The 22,987-nt window shown below is 41.6% G+C and overlaps 1 protein-coding gene across 4 annotated transcripts in view; it reads left to right on the top strand.

The window, feature by feature from the left end:
- The window catches only part of Astn2 (astrotactin 2), a 995,804-nt gene that overhangs the window by 118,596 nt on the left and 854,221 nt on the right, over positions 1-22,987 (top strand). For all 4 annotated transcript variants that reach the window (XM_060381206.1, XM_060381207.1, XM_060381208.1 and 1 more), the window contains exon 2: positions 22,095-22,282. In XM_060381206.1, coding sequence (XP_060237189.1) covers positions 22,095-22,282 — 188 coding nt within the window. The remainder of the gene's footprint in view (positions 1-22,094; positions 22,283-22,987) is intronic.

Here is a 22,987-nt window from a genome sequence, read left to right as displayed (position 1 = left end):
TCTGTATAATGTTACTTGGGTGTATGTTTTCAGAGATGATCATTTGATAGTGGATAAACATTTTAAACCACTCATTCAAGCTTTAACCCCCTCTATAAGATACTCATAACTCCGAGTAGTCTGTTACTTCCATAAATAAAACCCTGCCCTGTCCACACACCACAACCAGCATTTTTATACAAGCCCCATAAAAATGAGGGGGTGGCTCAGTGCTTCAGCATAATGATGAACTATATTGCTCATTACTGCCCCATTTCAGTCTCCTTTTCCGCGCCCCCCCCAAAAAAAACCTTGCCTTTCCATCTTATTCAACTCGGGATTTCCTTTTCAGGCAGCACTGGTCTAGCCTCTTCTAGGTATGAAATTCCTGAAAAAGCACCTGCAATGAGGCAGATTGAGACTAGGTAATTCTGTGGTTAAATAGTCTCTGTATAGACCAGCACTTCTCAAGAGGTGGGTAGCAACTCTATGGAGGATTAACTGCCCTTTCAGGGGGGTTGCCTTAAACCATTGGAAAACAAAGATATTTATGTAACAATTCATAACAGTAGCAAAATTACAGTTATGAAATAGCAATGAAAATAATTTCATAGTTAGGGGGCACCAAAACATGAGGAACTATGTTCAGTGGTCTCAGCATTATGAAAGTTGATCACCACTGCTCTAGACCCTGAATTGATAAATGCTTTGAGGCTGGCAGAGCAGTCTTACTTGCTCCCCCCACACCAAATTAATGTCAGACAGTGTCTTCAAACAATGCCTTTAGCATAGAGATGCCCCTCCCCACAGTTTCTCTTCTCTCTGTAGGCCCTCTGTCCTCTCTCCCCTGCTCTGGTCTGGTGTCCACCCTCATTTCTCTCTGCAGTCTCTCTTTTACCTTGTTCAATCTCTTTAATCTTCCATTGGATCTTCTATTTCCCATTTTGAGTGACATTTAAGTATCCATCCTTGGGTCCTCCTTGATACTTATCTTCTTTGGGTCTGAGAATTGTAGCATATATTACATGTAATATCCTATATTACATGGCTAAAATCTGCTTATAAGTGAGTACTTATCATGTATATCTTTCTGGGTCTGAGTTGCCTCACTCAGGATGATCTTTTTCTAGTTCCATCCATTTGCCTGAAAATTTCATGATTTCCTTGTTTTAAATAGCTGAGTAATATTCCATTCTGTAAATGTACCACAATTTATTCAGTCTTCAGTTGATGGACGTCTAGGTTATTTCCAGATTCTGACTACTACAAATAAAGCTGCTATTGCTATGAACATAATTGAGCGAGTGTCTTTGTTGTATCATAGAATATTTTTGGGGTATGTTCCCAAGAGTGGTATAGCTCGGCTTGAGGTAGAGCTATTCCAAATTTTCTGAGAAAATGGTTATACATTTCCACTCCCACAAGCAATGCAGCAGTGTTACCCTTTCTCTGCATCCTTGTCAGCATGTGCTATCACTGGAGATTTTGATCTTACCCATTCTGATGGTGTGAGATGGAATCTCAGAGTTATTCGATTTGTATTTCCCTGATGACCAAGTAAGGTGAGCATTTCATTAAGTGCTTCTTGGTCATTAGAGATTTCTCTTTTGATAATTCTCTCTTTAACTCTGTACCCCATTTTAAATTGGATTATTTGGTTTCTTGGTGTTTAATTTCTTGAGTTCTTTATATATTTTGGATATTAGCCCTCTGTCGGTTGTAGGGTTGAAAATCTTTTTTCCAATCTGTAAGTGGCTGTTTTGTTTTTATAATTTTGTTTTGGTTTTTTTGTTTGTTTGTTTTTTTGATGGTGTCCTTTGCCATATAGAAGCTTCTCAAAAGTTGCCATTTATTAATTTTTGATCTTAGAGCTTGAGCTGTCATTGATCTGTTCAGGAAGTTGTCTCCTGTACCAGTGAATTCAAGGTTCTTCCCCACTTCTCTTTCAGTAGGTTTACACTATCAGGCTGGAGACCTACAACAGGGCAGGCTTCTGGGAAGATATGGGGGTGGCTCAAACTGACATCTCTAGTAACAGAGGTCATGGAGACTGAAGAGGACACCCTCTAACTAGATAGAACTCCTAGTGCGAGGTTATGGAAAACAAAAACTTTGACCCCAAATTTACCCTGCCTATAAGATGTGCAGGGATAAAGATAGAACAGAGATTGAGAAAATGTCAACCAATGCCTGGCCCAACCTGAGAACTACTCCAGGAGAAAGAGCTAATTCTTGACACTATTAAAGATATTCTGCTATGCTCTCAGATGGGAGCCTAGCGTAGCTGTCCTCTGAGATGCTCAACCCAGAATCAGATTGAAACAGATGCAGAGATTCACAGCCAAACATTGAGTAAAGAGTAGGGAGTGTTGTGAAAAAATTTAGAGACATAAGGCCATAGAGGTGATAGGAACTTCATAAGAAGACCAACAGAGCCAACTCACCAGGGCCCACAGGGGCCTGTGGAGACTGACCAAAGACCACGCATAGACTGGACCTAGGCCTCCCACACAGATGTAGCAAATGGGCAGCTCAGAGTTCATGTGGGTCCACAAGTAAGGGGAACCAGGCCTGACTCTGATGTGGACTCTGTTGACTGGTTTTTGATCACTCCCCATGGTGGGGATGCCTCACCAGGCCTTAGTAGAAAAACTTGCTCAGTCCTTACACTACTTGATGAGCTAGGGTGGGTGGGGAGTGTTCCCCTTTTCTAAGGAATAGGAGAGGACAGATGAAGAAAGATGGAGAGAGGGTGGGACCCGGAAGAGAGGAGGGATTTAATTGTGATCAGGATACAAAGTGAATAAATAAATAAAGTATAAAATGATGTCTTTATTTAGAGAAACCTCAGTTTCTCTGATGCCCTGTAAAATGGTCTTGCCTCAAATTGTGAATATTAAAGGCTCTGAAATATGCAGTAGTGTCCAAGCATATAATCTACTTACAAACATAGTGTGATGAGGATTCACACCTTATTTCTCTTTTGTTTTATCCTTCCCTGACACCCAAGAGACTGGCTGCAGTCTCCTGTCCTGGCTTCCTGCATGGAGTAAAAGCAGGGCCCCATGTGAATACCACTAGGATGCCTGAGGCTCAGCATCACTAGCCTTCTTTTTACCTCGTGACAATCTGTCTGTTTCAGGGACACCAGGCTAAGGGGATAAAATAGTACGTTGGTGACACATGTTTCTCCAGAAAAAAAAAAAAATCAGAAAAGATTAAGTCGATGGACAGCTCAGGAACACAGAGCCCTGCTCTTCTTTGCTCCACGATGGCCTGTCCGTCATTTTAGAAAAGAAGATACAGGTTTTCAGAGGGGAAGCAGAGGATTTAGACCACTTCTTTGAGTGCAAAGAGGACAATTCTACGGTAGATATGCCAGGAGTCAGACATTGTTCAATTTCAGTGTATGTGAAGGAACAGATGCTTAAATTGGTGATGGCCTTAGGTTAAAATGTACCCAGATCAGTAGGGATGCCATTTTTATGTCTAATCATGTAGAGAACTAAATACAGACACATGTAAATAACCTTTGTGTACAAGTTAGTGTAGAAATTTATCATGGAATGCACATGATAAACTATGTATGAGGATGAACCAGGTGAACACATGGGTATGCTACACATGAACACGTGTTCATGGTTTCAGCATAAGAAAGAAGCAGTTTTGCAGAATGTGTGTATGAATCTCTAAAACCCCAGTTTCTGTTGCACTAGTGTCTCTTTTCATATGCTCACACATATCAACCTGGGTTTGCATGTATCTGTTGTCTGTGGTTGCAGTCACATATAAACATGTAGTTTGTGTTTTAGGTTGTCAAATGGTTGTTCAGAAGTATATAGAAACATAGTTCATGAAATGGGTTTATTTATGAACACAGTAGAAGTTTGGATGAAAATATATACATTGGAAGCTCATCCGTATTTTTTTTAAATTTAATTTAATTTTTTATTATTAGTTACATTTTATTTGCTCTGTATCCCAGCTGTATCCCACTCCCTTATTCCCTCTCAATTTCTCCCTCCCTCATCTCCTCCCTGTCCCTTTCCAAGTCCGCTGATTGGGGAGGACCTCCTCCCCTTTCATCTGACCCAGTTTTATCAGGTATCTTCAGGACTGGCTGCAAAGTCCTCCTCTCTGGCCTAGCAGGACTGCTCCTTGCTTGGGGGGTGGGGAAGTCAAAGAGCCTGTCATTGAGTGCCTGTCAGAAATATTCCCTGTTCCCCTTATATGGGAAACTAATTGGTTACTGAGCTACCACGGGCTACATCTGAGCAGAGGTTCTAGGTTATATCCATACGTGGTCCTTGGTGGAGTGTCAGTCTCATCAAAGACCCCTGTGCCCAGATATATTTGGTCCTTGTGGAGCTCCTATCCTTGGATGTATGACAGGAGTCTACTGCAGAAGGCTTCTGAAAGACTCTACCTAGTAGTGTTTCAAAGCAAATACTAAGACTCATAACCAAACCTTCAGCAGAGTACAGGGAATCATATGAAAGAAGGGGAGTTAGTATGACATGGAAAGGATAGGAGCTCACCCTTATTTCTAAGCTGTGCAAAAAATTACTTCTGATGACCTACCTGGACTTAATTGTCCTTGCAAACTCTCTATAAATGATTTCTCAATGTTGGTCCTCGAATTGTGAGTAAGCGGCCTGTTTCCCTTTGTTAAATCACATTAGCTCATCATAAAGACAATGCTTTCGGCCTCTAGCAACATAATTCCTTTTAGTATGTCGCACATCACCTATGTGGGTAAGAATGATTGTAGAAACTTTATTATTAAGTAAGTCCAATATTCAGAAAAGGCATACTGCTCATAATGGAGAGAGTGATATCAGGTGGATGGCCCTATTTGCCAGTTCCTAGTGTAACTCTCAGGAACACAATGCAATTGACATGTATTGTATTCATCCTGTGAATTATGAAGATGAAATATCTTTTCTCTGTAGTATGATGTATGACACAGGATCCATTAAGACATGGGTGTTTTAGAGTGTGTTTCCCATTAACACGTTTCCTCATCATGCCTCTACCTAGCCCTTGAAGATGTCTTGGCTTCTACAATGTCCCAGGTAAAAACAGTGAGGGGTCAGGAGAGAACATTGCCAGGTCATTGAGCTAATCAGCAGTTAATCAGGGACAACAAAAAATATGGTGGAAGAGTGTATCTTTGTCCTGGAGGTTAGGAGCCTGGGTTCTTACCTCCTTTATACTTACGGCGATATCCCTGTAAGGTTCAGCTTTGTTGCTTCTAACTGAAAACTGGAGACTCAGAGACAAGACACCGTAAGCTCCCAGCAAAGGTCCTCACGCTGCTGAGGCTCTTTAAAAACATTGGCTGATTTGGCGTCTTCTAAGTTTAGTTCTGTGACTCTGGAAGTAGAGGGCTGAGGGGAGATGTGATAATGCAGAATCACAATCCCTAATCTAACACGCAAAAGAAGCTCCAGATCTTAACCATAGTTTTCTATGGAGGACACCTGACAGATGTGATTCTTATTCTTGAGCAATTTACAATCAAAGACAAGCTTGGGTGCTTCAGAGCAAGTGATCCTAAATGTCTCTATTAAGTAGAGTAAAAAGCAATTTATTTGTTAAAGCACTGGAGAAATGGTAGTTTGAGCAGCGTTCACTGCTGCAAACTTTACTGAGCACAGGCTGGTGTTGGTTCCTGAACTGACTGATCTCTACACTGCTCCTCAACATTTGTTATTATCCACAAGTCAGGATGTTGGAAGGAAGAAATGAGCAAGCATACACATAGCCAGGAACACTATAAGTGCTAAGCCAGTGTAAATCATCCTATTTACTTTAGGTTGAGTAGTTATACCCAGACCTGTTCTAGGCCTTACGGGACAAGAATCTGGTCACTGCCTACATGAGTCTCACTCCAGAGATTATAACTAAGTTTTCCTTCTGAGTTTACATGATGAAAGTGAAGCCATAGGAAATGAACTTTCAGTGGATGCTGAAACTGGGCACAGGGGTCTTTTCTGAGACTGGAACTCCAACCAAGGACCATTCATGGAGGTAACCTAGAACCCCTGCATAGATATAGCCTGTGGCAGCTCAGTCTCCAAATGTACACCAAACTCCGTGGCTGGCTTTTTTGATCACCTCCCCCTGAGTGGGGGGAGCAGCCTTACCAGGCCAAAGAGGAAGACAATACAGCCAGTCTTGATGAGACCTGATAGACTAGGGTCAGATGGAAGTGAGGAGGTCCTCCCAATCAGTGAACTGGGGAAGGGGCATAGGGAGAGATGAGGGAGGGAGGGAGGATGGGATTTGGAGGGGACAAGGGTGGGGCTACAGCTGGGATACAAAGTGAATAAATTGTATTAAATAAAAATGACATGAAAACAAAAGAAATGACCTTTCTGCCAGTTTTTTTTTTCTTTTTTACTGAGTAAACTAGCAGAGGTTTCCAACCAGCTGGCTTGTAGAAGAGACTGAGATCAGGCCTTCTGTTACAGAAATGAGTTCACAAGTCAGAGGGTGTTTCAGTCTTTCCTGTTAAGACACTGGCGCTTGTTTGCTAGACATCTTCCATCAGATTATTAGAATTAATCATAATCTTAAATTTTGCTTAGAGAAGAAGGCATTCATAATTTATTTTTATATATAACTATTTAATTTTTATTTTTTCTTTCCAATTTATTCATTATATATCTTGACTGAAGCCCCCTCCGTCAACTCCCCCATCCCATCCTTTCTCCCTCTTGCTTCAGTCCCTTCCCCTAGTCCACTGAAAGGGCTGTTCTCGACTAGGACCATCTGCCCATAACTGAGGAAATGAGGGAGGGAGGGGGAGGGGTGATTGGGAGGAAATGAGGGAGCAGGCTACAGCTGGGATACAAAATAAATAAACTGCAGTTAAGTCTCATCAGGACTGCTTGGATCCTCTTCCTCCGCGGCCTGGCAAGGCTGTGTCATCAAGAAGCACATGATCAAAGAGCAGTCAACCGAGTTCATGACAGAGGCAGCCCATGCTCCCTTCACTCAGAGACCCATATAAAGACTGAGTGCCAATAGAGCACATCTGAGGGTGTCTAGGTCCTCTCCATGCATAGTCTTCTTCTGGTGCATCAGTTTCTGCAGGACCCCCAGGGCTCAGATCCTCCAGTTTTGTTGGTCTCCCTGTGGGGCTCCTGTCCCCTCCATGTTTCTCTATTTTTACCCCTTTCTACCTCCATAAGACTCCCTGTGCTCTGCCCAAAGGTTGACCCTGAGTCTCAGCATCTGCTTCCATCCTCTGCTGGGAGAATCATTATGAGGACCCTCTATAGAAGACTCTCATCTGGTTTCCTCTCTTGCACCGCTTGTGGTGTCTATCCCGTTTGCCATTTTGAATGAGATTTAAGCATCCTCCCTAGGATCCTCCTTGTTGTTTAGCTTCTTGAGGTCTGTAGATGAGTATCCTATACTGTAAGATAATATGCGCTTATAAGTGAGTATATGCCATGCCTGCCTTTCTCTTTCTGGGTTATTTCACTTAGGAAGATCATGAGCTTATCATTGGCATCTTCCAGTTGTCTAGGAAAAGGGTGCAGGAAAACAGCCATTATCCCCTTGTAGGAGATGTGAAGACTATTTCCCAGAGGCATGAACATCTGACCTAAGGCTACAGAGTGACAAGACTAGAATGTAACTTTTCCGATGGTTAACCACACAGTATAGAAATAGTCTTCTATTACATCACCTGGAGACATATGCCTGACAATTAAACTAAAGAAACACAGAATGATCAGAGAACTATTATCTTTGCTTTGCCCTGACAGAGAAAATGTGGTTTGCTACTATCTATGCACTGACTACCCTGCTTCAGAGGGATGCTCGGTTTCCTGTTCTGGGTTTTTTATCCTCTGATACAGTGAAAAATTCAAGAGGAACTTTCCTTTCTCCCCACCATGAGCCTGCCATCCTCAAATCACTCCTTCACTGCCACTGGCCACCATCTGTAGCTGTTCTAAATTGGACTGAATGGTGTGGAATTGCAAGTCAAAAGGGTTCTGTAATTATTGCATGGATGCCCCAGGCTTGGCACTCCAGTACCATGTTGTAAATAAGGGTAATGAAGTAGAGGCTGAATTACAGTCAAGGCTGCTGTGAACACACTGAACAGGAGTGGAGCTTCTTTAAGGAATATAGAGGTAGATTATGTTCTTCAAGCACTGCAAGTTAGAACCAATCAATAATCACTCAGTCCTTCACATAAGGGCCAGGGAGACTTAGATCAGGAGGAGGAGATGCAGAAGGAAACAGGGTAGAATGTTGTTTAGGGAAAATCTTCCATTTCTGTTTCTTCTGTGCTACATATGTCCACGGAACACTTGCTTCAAGCTGGGGATTGAGGAACTATCAGGCATCAAGAGAGATGCCTTTAGTTTGAAGAGGCTCTGAGACTCAGGGAGCAGAAGTAGGCGAGGTGTGAAATAACTAAAGCAATGAGTATCTTGTGGTGTGAGAAGCACAGCAGTGTGAGGAAATACAGAGCATAGATACCCACCCCAACCCTGAAGGGAGCAGGACTTCAGAAAGAGTACATACCAGATTCATTTTTCTAGGTAGCTGTTTCTGTGTATAGCTTGAGACAGTTTATATGTTGGTAACTCAGGTGAAGATTGATGGGAAGTTCTTCTGATGGTTTTTGTTGACCCCTGTGGCTTGTTTCTGTGTCTCTAGTGAGTTGTAAAGTCTGTTGGTGGCCTTTCTCACAGAACTGGTGGATAAGAGTGGGCTTTATCTGTGGAAAACTAGAGAAATAGGCCATACAACTCTCATTCTTTAGCATGCTAACCTTAGCTTTAAGAGTCTCTCAAGAACAGTGAGAGAGGAGAATGTTCAGACACTTTAAGAATCATCCCACTATGTGAGTATCATTCTTTTTTTTTTTTTTTTTTTTTTTTTTTTTCAATGCAGTTTATTCAGGAACATTGAACAATCCTCGGACCCCGGGGAAAGCCAGCCCACAGCTTAAATAGCCTCTGGGTAGCCAACCCAGGCGTGCCACGGGGGCAATGCAGATAGGTCCACATACATGGAAGCAAGCCAGATCCTCGGCCTTAGCCAAATGTGGAGTTGTTCGTGACAGAGAGCACTCACCATCAGGAAGGTGGAAGGCGGAAACCAGCTCCATCTTTAAGGCATAGCATTCCGCAGCTCTCTACAGTTCCCCCTTTTTGTTTTAGACGCATCAGGCAAGAGTAGAGGTCTGATCTCTGATATTAGAAATAAATTGGGACTTTGTACAGATGTTCATTTAGGTGTCATCCACCCAAAGAGCATCAGACCGCCCGATACCTTTTTCTCAGAGGCGGGACCTGGGGCATCAACCCGCATGCAATCAGACATGCTCTTCTCTGGGTCCAAAGCAGCTGACCCTGGGTGCAGTGCTTAGCCTCACATCCTGAGCGTATCATTTTAGCTTTTTATGGTATCCAACCATGCTTGGGGAGAATGTCCTGCTTCAATGGCTGTAAAGGCCTGAATGATCATGGCTGCATCACACTGTTGTGAGACTCTAATCTTGCATATATACCACAGGCAAACCAAGGAGACCAACACCAGAAGGCCTGCTAACACTCCCATCATTCTTAATATGGGTTCATTGGCCAAAAGTATCATTTCCAACATTGATCGATAGAAGAGAAAGAATCTCACCTCTTGAAAGGAGAACCTACAACTGAATATTACATTTGTTTCTATGTAAGTAGGAGAGATGCTTTCTTTACAGTCAGTATAAATAGCTAAGTTCTAACCATTGAATTAGGCAGAAAATAGAAAGAGTGAAAACAACCTAGAAACAGAGAATAATATAGACAAAGGTCTTGGAGCAATGATAATAAAGACAAAGTAACAAGGAGGGTAGGAAGAAATGGAAAAAAAAGAATGGGAGAATGTGGGATGGAAGGACAGGTGTACACATGGCTGACCATCCTCAAGTGCTTTGATTGAGATTAGTGCTGTTTGGATAGAGGTAAGGTTAGGTGGAGAACTTAATAATGCAGAGACAGATAGTAGACCCCTGTGTTCCCAGAAGGAGCTGTCTTTTGGTGCCTCCTACTTCTTGTATCCAGCCTGTACTTATTTTTCCCACTGTCTCAGTTTTCCAGTACACAGAATTGTCTCCCATGTGTTCCTCATCGAGGCTTTAACTGTAATCATGGGTGCTCCTGTATTCTGTAACTTTTCAGCACAAAGTTGTAAGCTGCTGCTAGGAGCTTACAGTGGAGATAACAGTGATGCATGGCCCTGGTGAATCCTAAGACTTATCAAAGGTTGTGAGAATTAAGAATGAACCAAGTTAGTGAATTAGTATACAGATGAGAAGCCTGACAGCTCAGAAAAAGAATATTACCATGAGGGTTGGGCTTTCCAGAGTGCTAGGGTCAGCTAAGTTTTGAAGAATGATAACATCTGTGAAGGCAGTAGGGGAGATGAGGGCAGGTGGTGAATCATGAATAAACACTGGAAGCCAGTATGTTGATGTGTGATACATATGCAATGGGTCCTAGATGCTGTCTATAAAATGAGAACTCGTACAGAATCCATAAAGGTAGCGTCAGCAGAAAGGCATTCCCCCAAGTGTTCCTTTCTGCAAATAGCTGTTGGTGTTGACTGCCAGTCGTATCATATCTTCTCCTGGCCTCTGGTAACTGACTTCTACAGCTCTCCCCTTCCTCACATGTACTGCGTGCTTTCAGGCTTCCCTGACTCATCACAGTTTATTGCCTGTCAACTCTGAATCCATTCACTGAACTCCTATGCTCAGCCTCTTGGGTAGGAGATCAACCCATCCGTCTTAGGATCAGTGGTGTGAAGCACCTTGTGCAGTGTCCTTAGGCTTTGGATACCAAGGTACCAAATGTCTGCATAATATCAGGAATATTTCTACCTCCATCTTCTGACCTGGTCCTTTCCTAAATCTCCATCTATTTACTGTGATAAGAGTGATGGACTGTGGCACTATGCTCCTTAAGACAATTTCTACCCATCTCTGGTCCTCATTTTCTAGGTCAGTAAAATGGGTGGGTCAATTCTCCATCCCTTCATGCTCTCTACTGTAATTTCATGATGTTGGATATCATTTCCCTAGGATGAATGTAGGGGTGTGGAGCACTTGGGATGAGGTATTTGCAAAAGTATGCAGACTTATATCTATTCTGCTTCCTGTTTGTTATTTTTTTTGTTTTTTTGTTTGTTTGTTTGTTTTGATACTGTCACACACATTCCCATTGCACTCAAAACAGGCCGACTCTTCTTGCCTTGACAGAGGTTAGATGGAAAAGAGTGACAAGAAGACAGATGACTGATAGGAAATATCCACAGGCTAAATGCTTAGTTCTTCATACATTCCATTCTCCAGATTCTCACAACAATTATAAGAGACTGTTCTTATGATTTCCACTTTTGTATCTGAGACAAGGAAGGCTCAGAAAGGTGAGTCTGTTAAAAGTTTACCTGTGGCCTTTTAGCCTGTTAAAGGTCAACCTGTGAATTATATAGGAAGGAACAAAGTGACTCCAGAAAATCTACATAACATGATGGTTTATGAGCCTCTTTGTGGAGGTAATATTTGGATCCTAAAAACAGAGGGAACCATGTATAACACTGGTATACGATTCTGAGAATGATGAAGCATATAGCCAGAGCTATATGTACAGCTCTACGAAGCCAGAGCATGGGGGGGTCAGCAGGATGACTCCTCTGGTAGTTCTCATGTTATGTCCCAAAGTGGAGTTGAACCCACTTCAGTAGGTTCACTTTAGTAGTCTCTTTACTTCAAAGTGTTGACCCTTTTCCTAAGTCCAGGCAGGCAGGTAGTGAAAAACACTCAATCAGGAAATCGGGGCTTGGATCCTCTGCTAATTATTAGATGGAAGCATATGAGGCCTTAACACTCTCAGAGGAAGAGTAAAGATAGCAGAGTCTACCTTGCACGCCCATGGTTCTGGTGAGACTAAATAATGCAGTGACTACCAACCCCCGGCCTGGCACTATCTCTGTGCTCTTAGCTACTTCTTCACATTTTTCAGGAACAGGAAAGTGTAAAACTCACTGTGATGGTGGACTTTAAAAAGAACAGAAGAACCATCAGGCACATGGAGAAAACGAGAGAACAGTGAAGCTAAATGACAAGGAAAGATTCCCTGAAAAAAATGAAGCAAAGAGAAGGAAAGATGATTCAGGAGAGAGTAGCTTGGAATAATGAGAATCAATTCCATCAACCTTCCTTCTATTTTCAAATCTAATCGGAAATGATATGCTTTTCTCCCTTGCCAATAACTCTTACTTCTTCTCTCTCCCTCCCCTTTAAAACCAAGCATAACTGTATTTTTTTTTCTCCATTGAGAGGCTTAGGAAAATAGTTTCATATAAAAGATGTGGCTCCCAAAGGGTGTAGAAATGGGCAGATTGGAGACAGAGGCAGAGATGAGTGCTGACAGCTGATGGTGGTGGTGGTAATCTGAGGTACTCCTGGGATGCTCCTCTCCACTATAGCTGCAAGGCCTCAGCTGTGTCACACCCCGCCAGCTCTGCACCTTCTGTCCCCCCAGGCAACCTTTCTAACCCAGCATGCCATCAATATCATCCTGAAGGCATGTAACCTGCCTGACGTCCGGATCTCTTAGAATCATAAGCCACACAGATTATAAATTCTGCAAAGCCTTGTCCACATCCCTGATCCATGAAGACCACAGGCTGGCTTCACACACTTTGCTGTTGTGCAGTATGCTTCTTGTCTTGTGGCAACCATCATACCATCATCACTTTGCTTGGTTTTTCTTTTAATTCTCTCCTAGATTATAAATTTATTAAGAACAAAACATTTAATAAAATTACAGGGAATGGTGCATCTTTTTCAACAAATATTTATTGTGCATCTATAAACTACATACCAACAACAGCTATGAATAGGTGAATAAAGGGAAAGATAAATAAGGAAACTGAAGTATGAGGTGGGGAGTTGATAATGATACTGTGTTTTGTTTGTTTGTTGTTTGGGGAGGAAGGGAAAATCTAGGCAAGAAGAGAAAGCCTGTGAGAGTAACAATCAAACGTGAGTCTTCCTTTAGTTTACTCTCTGGACCAAGCTCTGTGCCTGAATTTTTAAACAGTTAATAATTTGTGAGAGACACACTGTTGGAGGACCAGGGTAATGATGTTGTACACTATGAGAAGAACTGCAGAGCCCTGCAGATTTGTGAAAATGTTGCTATGCTTGGCCTTACTTTCTCTCAGTTCTATATTAGACATGATGTAAGTAGGGCAAGCTGTGACCCCTGTTTTCAAATAAGAAAAAAACAAAACAAAACAAAACCTACAAACTCTATGATTTGTTCCAAAAAAACTGGGAGGTGATCATAGAGAGAACATACCAATATGTTTGTTTGTTTTTACCCAAAATTCAGTTCTTCTTGTCAATAGCCCAAGCTGTTGGAGTAGGTCAAAGAAATGGAGATATATCTATTATCCATCTAAGTATCCATCTATCTGTCTTTTTTTAATTTATTTTTTTATTTATTACAGTTTATTCACATTGTATCTCAGCTGTAGCCCCCTTCCTCATATCCTCCATATCTTACCTTCCCTCCCTTTTCTCCTCCCATGCCCCTCCCCCAGTACACTGTTAGGGGAGGTCTTCCTCCCCTTTCCCCTTCCAGCTGACCCTAGCCTAGCAGGTCTCATCAGGACTGGCTGCATTGTCTTCCTGTTTGGTCTGCTAAGGCTGCTCCCCACTCAGGGGGAGGTGATCAAAGAGCCAGCCACTGAGTTCATGTCAGAGACAGTCCCTGTTCTCCTTACTAGGGAAACCACTTGGAGACTGAGCTTGCATGGCCTACCTCTGTGCAGGGGTTCTAGGTTACCTCCATGAATGGTCCTTGGTTGGAGAATCAGTCTCAAAAAAGAACCCTGGGCCCAGATTTTTTTGGTTCTGTTGATCTCCTTGTGGAGCTCCTGTCCCCTCCAGGTATTTTATCTCCCCTTCTTTCATAAGATTCCCTGTATCCCTGCATAAGATTCCCTGCATTCTGCCCAAATTTGGCTATGAGTCTCAGCATCTGCTTTGATACCCTGCTGGTAGTATCTTTCATAGGCCCTCTGTGGTAGGCTCCTGTCCTGTTTCCAGGTTTTCTTCTGCTGCTGATGTCTATCCCATTTGCTTTTCTGAGTGAGGATTGAGAATCTTATTCAGGGTCCTCTTTTTTGCTTAGCTTCTTTAAGTGAACCGATTTTAGTATGATTATGCTAGCTTATATGTCTAATATATACTTATAAGTGAGTCTATGTCATCTGTGTCTCTCTGCTTCTAGGATACCTTACTCAGAATGATCTTTACTAGTTCCATCCATTTGCCTGAAAATTTCATGATTTCCATGTTTTTAATTACTGAGTAGTAAGTATTCCATTGTGTAAATGTACCACAATTTCTGTATCCATTTCTCAACTGAGGGACATCTGGATTGTTTCCAGATTCTAGCTATTACGAATAAAGCTGATACGAAAATGGTTGATCAAATGTTCTTCACTCTATATCTGACAGAGGACTAATATCCAGAATATATAAAGAACTCATGAAGTTAAAGAGCAATAAATCAGGTAATACAATTAAAAAAATGTGATACAGAGCTGAACAGAGAGTTCTCAATAGAAGACAATTGAATGGCAGAGAAACACTTAAAGAAATACTGTGTCCTTAGTCATCAGGGAAATGCAAATAAAAACATCCCTGAGATTTTACCTTACACCCATCAGAATGGTTAAGGTCAAAAACTCAAGTGACAACACATGTTGAAGAGGATGTGGAGAAAGAGAAACCCTCCTCCATTGCTGGTGGGAATGTAAACTTGTACAACCACTTTGGAAATCAATGTGGTGCTTTCTCAGACAATTAGGAATAGTGCTACCTCAAGATCTATACCACTCCTAAGCACATATCCAAAATATGCTCAAGTATATGTTTGTCCTTTTTTACAATTCATTTTCTTTGCTGTTTTGTTTCATTTGTGTTATGTGAAGAGTTTCAAACACCCCTGTACCAAAGCTTACTCTGACTGAATGAAAGAGCTGTAATGGGACACACATTTACTATCCTGAAAGAAGCTGTTCCATCCACAAGAAATGACTACACCTTTCTATGTTTTGTTCTTTCTACAATGGATACATCAGTCTCTGCTTCCTCTACAGTGAAGGTTCTTGTGGCTTTCTTTGGACTCTTCCCCTTGCTTCTCCTCATGTTTGCAACTCTCTTGTCTCATCAGTTTTGTATCTTTATTTTTTTCATCTAAAAGTCTTTTCTTCTTCTGGAAACTTAAAAAAATATCTTGCCCATTCTTTGTATTTCTATAAAAAGACATTAGATCCAAACAGAAGCCATCTCCTCTCCTTGAAGCTTCTCACTTTGATTCAGAATTATTTATAGCATATCTTTGTTTTCAGTCCCTTGAACTGGGCTCTGAGGACAGCATATCTCACTGCCAAAACTTATAAAATTTGATTCACTACATGAATGTGTAAAATAAATATGCATGTATTTGCCTTTACTACAAAGGTGATTTACAGTCAATACAGAAAAAAAAATGTATCTGCCCATGATTAAAATCACCCTTGATCCTACCATTTGAAGAGTACTCATTACTATTTTAGTGTATGTCTTCCCAACTCTATATACATAGGGTCATCTCCAGACAAAAATCCAAAGATTGCCTGTTTTTCATATAAGCATCCTCTCTCGCATTCTACGACAATGTGATATTTTGAAATTTAAACTGTTTTCCTCTTAATTTGCATGTTCCAGCATACCTGCACTTGAACAAGATGGTAGTGATATTTCTGTCAAGTTCCTTTGTAGGATTCTAGCCATCTCTAAATGCCCTGAGTTGCTATCCCTTCCCTCAGAGATGGAGGTAGCTTGGTGCAACTTGTGAAATGTTTGTGGAACCCTAGTTAGCGTTCAGCCACAATGTGGACTACACACTAAACAAATTGTTTCAACACACAACAGTGTACAGTGTGTCTGTACCACATATTGTGAGAATGGGATATACATATTTATAAGAATAGTCAGCATTTTGGTATAAAATAAACTGTATGAGATGATGTTGCCCCACTGTAAGCAGGCTTAAGGCTGTCTGCAATAAGCTCTGGTAGGTTAGGTGTATAAATTGTACTTCACATACAATATTTTCAGCTTATAAAATATTTATAAGCTATGCAATCACATTGTAGGTTGAAGAGAACCTGTACATACATAATTCCAATAGTATGTAGTATGAATAATACGTATGTACAAGGGAAGAGGAGCAAAGAAATGAGTAGAAAGGAAGGTATTGTTGGCTTGTGAAGGGACTTGTGCGCCAGGTTTAATATATCCACAAGGAACATTAGGCACCCACAGAAGAGCTTCAAACAAAAGAATGAAAAGATCATATTACAAGTTAGAACATTCTTCCTTTTGGCTAATTTTTAGAAGGAAGGAACCTGGAAGGTGGTAGAGATACCATTCAAGAGATGTGTTGATTTGTCTCCATTTGTCCTTTGGGATCCATCTTCTACCCATTTCCAGTCTTCTATGAACCCATGAAGGCTAACCTCTATGATTTTCTAGACTTAAGCACCCTTGAGTATGCAGACCAGGTTGACTTGTCTGAGACACCTGCATGGTAGGAAGAGAATATGTGCAGGGTCTTTATTTCATTAACAGCTTCCACATGCATTCCAGAGTTGGTGGGTTCACTTTTGTTCAGATGTGGTTCTTTCAGAGTTTCAGTTTAACAGCCCCTTCTCTACACTCATGTGACATTCTTCACTGCCACTAAGTGGGATACCTCATTCACTATTATTGGTTTGCTTTAATCCTACCCAGGCCTTTATAAATGGCCTCTGTATGAAACAATTTTCACTGACCTTACTGAGCTGTCTTTTCTTTTCTGATGAGAGCCTGACTGGCACAGAAGCAGTTGCAATAGCCCATGAGAGTGATGCTAAAGATTTGCATTAATTAACCATTATGGCGATTAAAAAGAGGATTTGTTTTTGCAATTACTTCCTAGGCCCACTCAGAAGGTGCCTGATGATCAGGTGTGAAGATGTAATAGCTAGTGGCAAGGGTGGCTGGATTTAACATCACTTACCTTCCCCAACTCTCCCAGCCTGGGAAGTGAGTTCTTGTCGGCAACTGCATAGAATGTCTTCTTCCCTTTTAGTGAGGCCAAGCCATTTGCAAACTCATCGGAAGCTCTCTCTGGATTTCTGCAAATAATCTACTAGAGGGTCAGCTGGTGCTGTGGAAGCAGAAGGCTGGATAGTTAGCCACATGGGAGATGTTACCAGAATGGCTGGAGATCAGAAGCACTGCTTATTTTCATAATGACCTTCAGGAATTAAATAAAAATACAATGAGTGCCATAGATTAGGAAGAACAAGCCAATTAAAAGCATAACACGCCTCTGGGATTTTTATTTCTTTTCCAGGAGGCTGAAAGGCATCAGTGGCCTTAGAGGCAGGATGGCGGGCTACCCAGAATTACTGATGAAGGCTGATACTCTTGCTTGGCTGTGTGGGATGGTTGAGGGGATTTGAGGCTGCTGAATATTTCACAAGTTGCAGCCCTTAGGGGGAGAACTGAGAAAGGTGAAAAGGCAATCCCTGCGTGTTTCTTTATGATTCCAATATAAAACCGAGCTACAAAGGGTGGGAGGGAGGCAGGCGCTGAAGTCAGCCTACCACCGGAAGCCATGGCACACCAATTCTCCCACTTTAATATCGGCTGTTTCATTTTATATTCATCATGTCAGCATAATCTGTCTTTATGGGAATCGTCTTGGTTCCCGACCAAATGTGTTTAGTCCCCCTTTGCTTTAAGTTTGATTGTAATATGACTTGAAGACTTCAATGAAATGTTTATATGGAGGGACCAGGGGAAGAAAAAAGGGAAAATGCAATTGGAAAATCAATCAGCAGGGAATTTCAAGAGCAGGCTTTGGTCATGCTGCAATTTCTGTGACCTGTTTTTAATGGACACAGGACTGGCTCTCTGACCAAGCGTGCTCTGCCAGATTTTACCGCACGCCAAAGAGAGTAGGGACTTTACCACAAGCACCGACCCCTCCCTCTGCTGCACTTGCTCCATTTTCTGGGTCACTCATCTGGCTTCATGTCACCTCAGAAGAACATCAGTGTCTGTCCTCAACTGTGCCATGCTGCTCTGTGAGGGGTTCATAGTCTCCAAGCTTACACAATCCTGTTTTGACTTTGAGTTCCCACTAGATATTTATTCATCCTTTTTAATTCTGAGTCTGAACACCCTGAATTCTACTTTTTAAAATAAGCCCTCCATCTTCTTATGGATATGTGTATTAGTTGGTATATATACAAATATGTAAATATATATTTACTTATACCCCAGAGAATCAGTAACTCTTATTGAACATTTATTATGTGCCAAGTACTTTTCAAATTGCTTGGAAAATGGCAGGGCATAAGGTATAAAAGGTCTCTACTCTCCTGGAGAGACAGAGAACAAACACATATTCAAGTAAATGTGTATGATACTTTTCTAATAATGACAAGCGCTCTCAACAGTTTTTGTGAATGGAACATGATAGAGTTTAGATGTACTTAGAGAGGGGTCCTTCAGTTGAGTGCTCAGGCGCAGTTCACAGAGTAGGTGTCATTTGCACTAGGGGATTAATACTGAGAAGAAACCAATTTTTAAGTTCTGGGAGGAAAGTTCTATAAAGATTGGATCAAAAATATTTATTTCCTGATATACCTGGGATCTGACACATTTAACAGATAGATTAAGGCTTGTGGGGCTGTGACTGGTCATTAAGGGGATGCAGAAGGGAAGAGATAAGTAAGATAATACGGAATCTCCGAGAATGGTTTAAATGTGTATGTCAGGCATAGGGCTGGGAGATGGCAAACTACATAGAACATTTGTTGCTAACAGACTAGCAACTCTCTTCAGGCAATTCATTTATCTCTATATTCTGAGTTGCTACATCGCCCGAAACTGTGTGGAACCATGATAAAGTATGTTGCGTGAATGGATGAATGAGTGAGTGAGTGAGTGAGTGAATAAATACCATGGCTTTCTGCTTCTACTACAGTAGTTTCTATTTTGCAGTCTCCTGCTTTTTCTCCTATTGCCCCAACAACAGTCTCTTTGTAATAGTGTATGTCCAGAGCTATCCTCTGTGATTCAATATTTACTGTGTTTCACACACTGTTATTATCATTTAACGTTACTGTCTGCTGACTGTGCACTCATTGCTGTAGCAAACAAAGAGCTCAATCTAGTTTTGTTCATGGGCTAATTTAGTCAAGGAAAGGAGATGCTGCAAGTGCAATTGGCGTTGTAGAAATTGCGTTGACTGGAAATCCACCAAGTCCAGCTGAGAACACATTCACCGGTGGCCTTAAATGAGTCACTAACCAGCTGTAACTCTCTGTTGCCTAATGAGAACACGAGTGGGAAAAGCCTCCTGCATGATGGGATTTCATAGCTCCAGGAGAAAGGGGCTCAGATCCCAACCAGTGTCTCTGGGCTTCTGCCTGTTTAAGCAGGCTGTAATAGCTGAATGCTTCTTCTTTGCTGACATTCTATAGAATTAGATTATTCCATTCTGGATTCACTTAAAAGTGCCAAACACCAGCCCCTAACCCCTGAATCTCTAGCTCTGGGCTTTGATGCACTTAGCAAAATAAGTGAGGTGCCTAAGCAAGATCATTTCTTATAACACCCTCATTTTACTGTGGCACAGTTGGCTGCTGCCAGAGAAGATACTGCCAGTTTCCCAAGTGTTGAAATTGGGTGGTGGGTTACAGGTGAAACAGATCACCCCAGTGCTAAAGGAAGACCCACCTGGTGTCTTCTACATAAGCACCATAATAAGCTCTCAGGGCCATTTGGAGTCTCCGGCTGTAAAAGCTGATGAACTTCTGTGATTACCTTTCTCTGCTTCATCTCTAGTTGACGCTTCAAGCTGTCTAAGATTGTGTGCACTTGGAATAATAATTCGTCATTTTCTGTTCACTTTGCCTTTTATTTGGAATGAGGGAGGGCTTTAGAGTGGGATTCTCAGTACTGTAAGGTGACTTCTGTTGTAGTTTGTGTTTGGGAATACACAGAAAGGCAAGAGGGAAGGAGGTAGCCAAGTTACAAGTCATAGGTAGGAAGCCAGAAAATAAGAGCATAATGCCTCAGTCTGGGTGGCTGGATAGAGGGACTGAGAAGCTGGAATGTTGGCTGTCTTCTGAAGGATTCCCCAGTAGACTGGAACATTGATGAGAACACAATTAAGGATATCCCTAGCCTTATTGTATAATAACTGAAGACCGAATTATATCCTATCCACATCAATAATTATGATGATGATTATAAATCAATAACTAATTAAAAAATTTAAAACTAACTTTCTTTTTAGCACTTATTACGTGTCAGGCATGCCTCCCTTAAGGATTTTTTTTTTTTAATTGCTAACATCAAGAAATAAAAGTCTTCTATGACTGGAGTGTATGTGGAAAATTCAATAGAATTTAGTTGAGCCAATATCATCTATTTATCTCTTCAAGATGACTCTGCAGTGTCACAAGATGAGATGGGGGCTACAGCTCTGACATGAGAAAGGCTGATTGAGTAAGGAAACTCTTGAATTTGGCCTGTCATATCAGTCCTCCTTTGTGTGAAAGAATATCCATGGATCTAAGGGCATTGTAGGGATGATATCTCAAGGTCACCTCTGTAACCAAAGTGGACCAAAGTTCTAAGTACAAAACTAGTAATTCTCCCAGAACCCCATGTCCATTCTTCTTTATTCATAAGAGATACTCTTGGGCTTTGTCCCTTTGAGATGTTTTTAGGGATGCTTTGACTTAGTATAATGCACTAAGAAAATAATTTATAATTCCCAAACAATACTTTTGAAACCTCTTGTTTCACCCTTGTTACCTAATAAGAAATTGTGGTTGTGATATAATATTCAATAGAAGTACTATTTATATGGTATTTTTAAGTATTTACAAACAGACAAAAGCATAGAGACTTAGAATCTTCAAAATAGATTTGATTTAACAATTCACTAGAAAACCTTAATGATTTCCTTACAGTTATGTGACATCAATGGAATTGTGTAAAGGTTTTGTGTGTGTGTGTGTGTGTGTGTGTGTGTGTGACAGAGAGGTAAGTGTATACTTGTACAGGTATGTATGTGAGTGTTTATGCTCATATGTGTAGGTGGAGGCCGATGTCAATCTCCATCTTACATTTTTAATGCAGCCTCTTTCTCTGAATCGGGAACTCACTGACAATGGCTTTATTGTCTGACTAGCAAGCTCTGGGGCTCCTACTCTCTCCACTTCCAAGTTCTAGAGTTACAGAAGCATGTTACTACACCTGAAAATTTTTATGAAGATGCTGGGGGATTTGAACTCAGGTCCTAATTAATTGGTTGTATGACAACCACTTGACTGACTGAGCCATCACTGCATGCCCCTTCAATTCTTTCTAATCAATGGAGACATTTGTGATGAAACTCTGTCGATCTGGAGTACATAACATATACTGCCCAAAATGTAGTTGTGCTCATCAACACTTAAGAAAGGCTTAGAACAGCACATTTGTCCAGCCCCGTTCTGAAACTCAGTTGACCCTCATCTGACCTATATATTCTTGGGTCTTCCCAGCTCAGAGCTTCATCCTGAGGACTTCCTGACCAGTGTCTGTGAATTCATAGATAAACTTAAGAATGCTTCCCCCTTTATTTTCTGTCAGTTGTGGAACTTCAGAAAACTGGAGCACTCTCATTCTTTTGCTTTGTTTCTCTCACCTGTTGGAGAACAATTATCTTTTTATTCATGATGTCTTGGGGAAAAAATGGACTAGACACACCAAGGTCAAGTGGTGCCTCTGTTTCTGTGTTACCTGAGGAGTATCCTGACCATAGTTACAAATGGAAGCGGTGACTCCTGGATTACAGGTGCTGTAAGGAAAAATGTCCTGACAAAATAATGGGCTTCTGAGTTCATGATTGTGTGCAGCAGATTCACTCCCAGATCACGAAAGCCTTGCGTATTTCTCACCCGGAGCTCTTGGTCTTATTTTTCAGAGATGTCTGGCACAGCGGCAGACATTTCTCTGGTGCACTGGAGACAGCAGTGGCTGGAGAATGGCACGCTGTACTTCCACGTCTCCATGAGCAGCTCAGGACAGCTGGCCCAGGCCACAGCTCCCACTCTCCAGGAGCCCTCGGAGATTGTAGAGGAACAGATGCATATCCTCCACATTTCTGTGATGGTGAGTAGCTGGATGTGGGATGAGGGTTTAGTACGGAAGGAAGCATGGGATTATATGCAAATGGAAGAGTAGAACTGTCCTGGTAAGAGGGCAGAGTGATGCTCAGAAGCTCAGGTCGCCTGGACTGGCACCACCAGATCCATCATCTGTCAGCTGTGACAAACCGATTGTCCTTCAGGGGATAAAGTAAAGAGTATCCAACTCTTTGGCCTTTGGGTTGACATATTTGGGAATAGCTGTCTAACATCTGTCATGTGCTTGTCTTGCTCAGCTGAAGGCTGGGGTTCAATGTTCCTAAATACAATCGGCCTCTCATAGGATTACTGAGCTAACAAGATTGGAATAAAACTGGAACAGGAAGCACTTTTCCAAGTTCCCTAGTTCAGCAGGTGCTTTAAACCTCACATCTACTACAAGGAAGAACCAAGAGATGAGTTAAAGTAGCTAGTGCAGCCACGTAGAATGATGCCTCTCTTCCTCCCACATTCTGGTTGTAGAATACTCTGACGGAAGGGAGAAAAGAAGAAATCAAAACTTTCTCAATGTCTACAGCCAGCAAGTGATAACAGTGCTCTTGAATATTAAGGACAGCACGGAGTCCTGTAGACTCTGTTATCTCTCAGTTAGAGACTATATTGTATATCTCTCATTGGTCCAATACTGTGCTGTACACATTGATGAAAATTACCTCATTGTAGTAAACCA

The sequence above is a fragment of the Meriones unguiculatus genome, chromosome 3, assembly GCF_030254825.1.
Source record: "Meriones unguiculatus strain TT.TT164.6M chromosome 3, Bangor_MerUng_6.1, whole genome shotgun sequence".
Lineage (NCBI taxonomy): Eukaryota > Metazoa > Chordata > Mammalia > Rodentia > Muridae > Meriones > Meriones unguiculatus.
The sequence above is the reverse complement of the archived record's forward strand: the minus strand, read 5'-3'. Positions and strand labels throughout refer to the sequence as shown.